The 908-nt window shown below is 39.1% G+C and overlaps 1 protein-coding gene across 1 annotated transcript; it reads left to right on the top strand.

Annotated features, from left to right (window-relative positions):
• Positions 1-313: 313 nt before the first annotated feature.
• On the top strand, positions 314-622 carry CBG24048 (the record flags this gene model as incomplete). The annotated part of the gene is made up of 1 exon (XM_045240839.1): positions 314-622. The coding sequence occupies one exon, from the start codon at positions 314-316 to the stop codon at positions 620-622; it is 309 nt and encodes a 102-aa protein (XP_045100827.1).
• Positions 623-908: the final 286 nt, after the last annotated feature.

Here is a 908-nt window from a genome sequence, read left to right as displayed (position 1 = left end):
TCTATGTCATTCGAGCCGGACTACGTTCAGATAACATGTCAGAAAAGCGCGTTTGAATGACAAAAAATCGGATTTTTGTCAAATTGGTCGAAAATTGTCATTCAAACACATATTTCGAAATGTAATCGGACCGGAATCCGGTCTGAATAATATAGACGTGATGGGCCCTGTCGAGATCTATCACTTGGTACCAAAACCTTCTGAATGTCTCGTTTTAGAGACAAGTTATCAGCCGGCGCACTTGCAACTATGCATTTGAAAACCTCAAAAATCGTATATTCTTCCAGAAGGACTAACTGAATATGTCACCGTGATGGCTTGCATCGTAGTGGACGCCGAGCCGATTTTCGGTGCAATCTACCGCCCGTTTTTCAATGAAACAATATTCGGCCTACAAGGATTCGGAGTGGTGACGTCGGATGGGAAGAAGATTTCACCTGTGGACGAGGGAAAAACTGATAAGAAAGTGGTTGTATCGAGAAGTCATGCGGGAAAAGTGAAAGAAATTGTTGAGAAGGTTTACGGAGATAAAATGACAATTGAAGCGGCTGGAGGCAGTGGATATAAGACGTTGAGGCTGGTTAATGGCACTGCTGGTAAGGGAAACAAATATATTTTCTAAGCTGAAAACTGTCGAGATCTATCATTTGATACCAGAACTGTATGAATATCTCGTTCTAGGGACAATTTATCAGCTGGGCCGCCTGTAGTTATGATAAAAATCCTTTCGGAAGGAATTTCGATTTTTAAGGTTTTTAAAGCTGATTATGTACAAAAAAAATCATGTAGATTCACATAAAAAAAAGAGAAAAAAGTCAAAGAAATGTCGTTCATTGAGAAAAATTCATCTAGAAACGATTTTTGCGGACGTTTTCATTGCTTTTTTCAGATTTTTTGAAGGTTTTAGT

This window comes from Caenorhabditis briggsae (assembly GCF_000004555.2).
Source record: "Caenorhabditis briggsae AF16 supercontig from assembly CB4, cb25.NA_085, whole genome shotgun sequence".
In the NCBI taxonomy this organism is placed as follows: Eukaryota; Metazoa; Nematoda; class Chromadorea; order Rhabditida; family Rhabditidae; genus Caenorhabditis; species Caenorhabditis briggsae.
The sequence above is the reverse complement of the archived record's forward strand: the minus strand, read 5'-3'. Positions and strand labels throughout refer to the sequence as shown.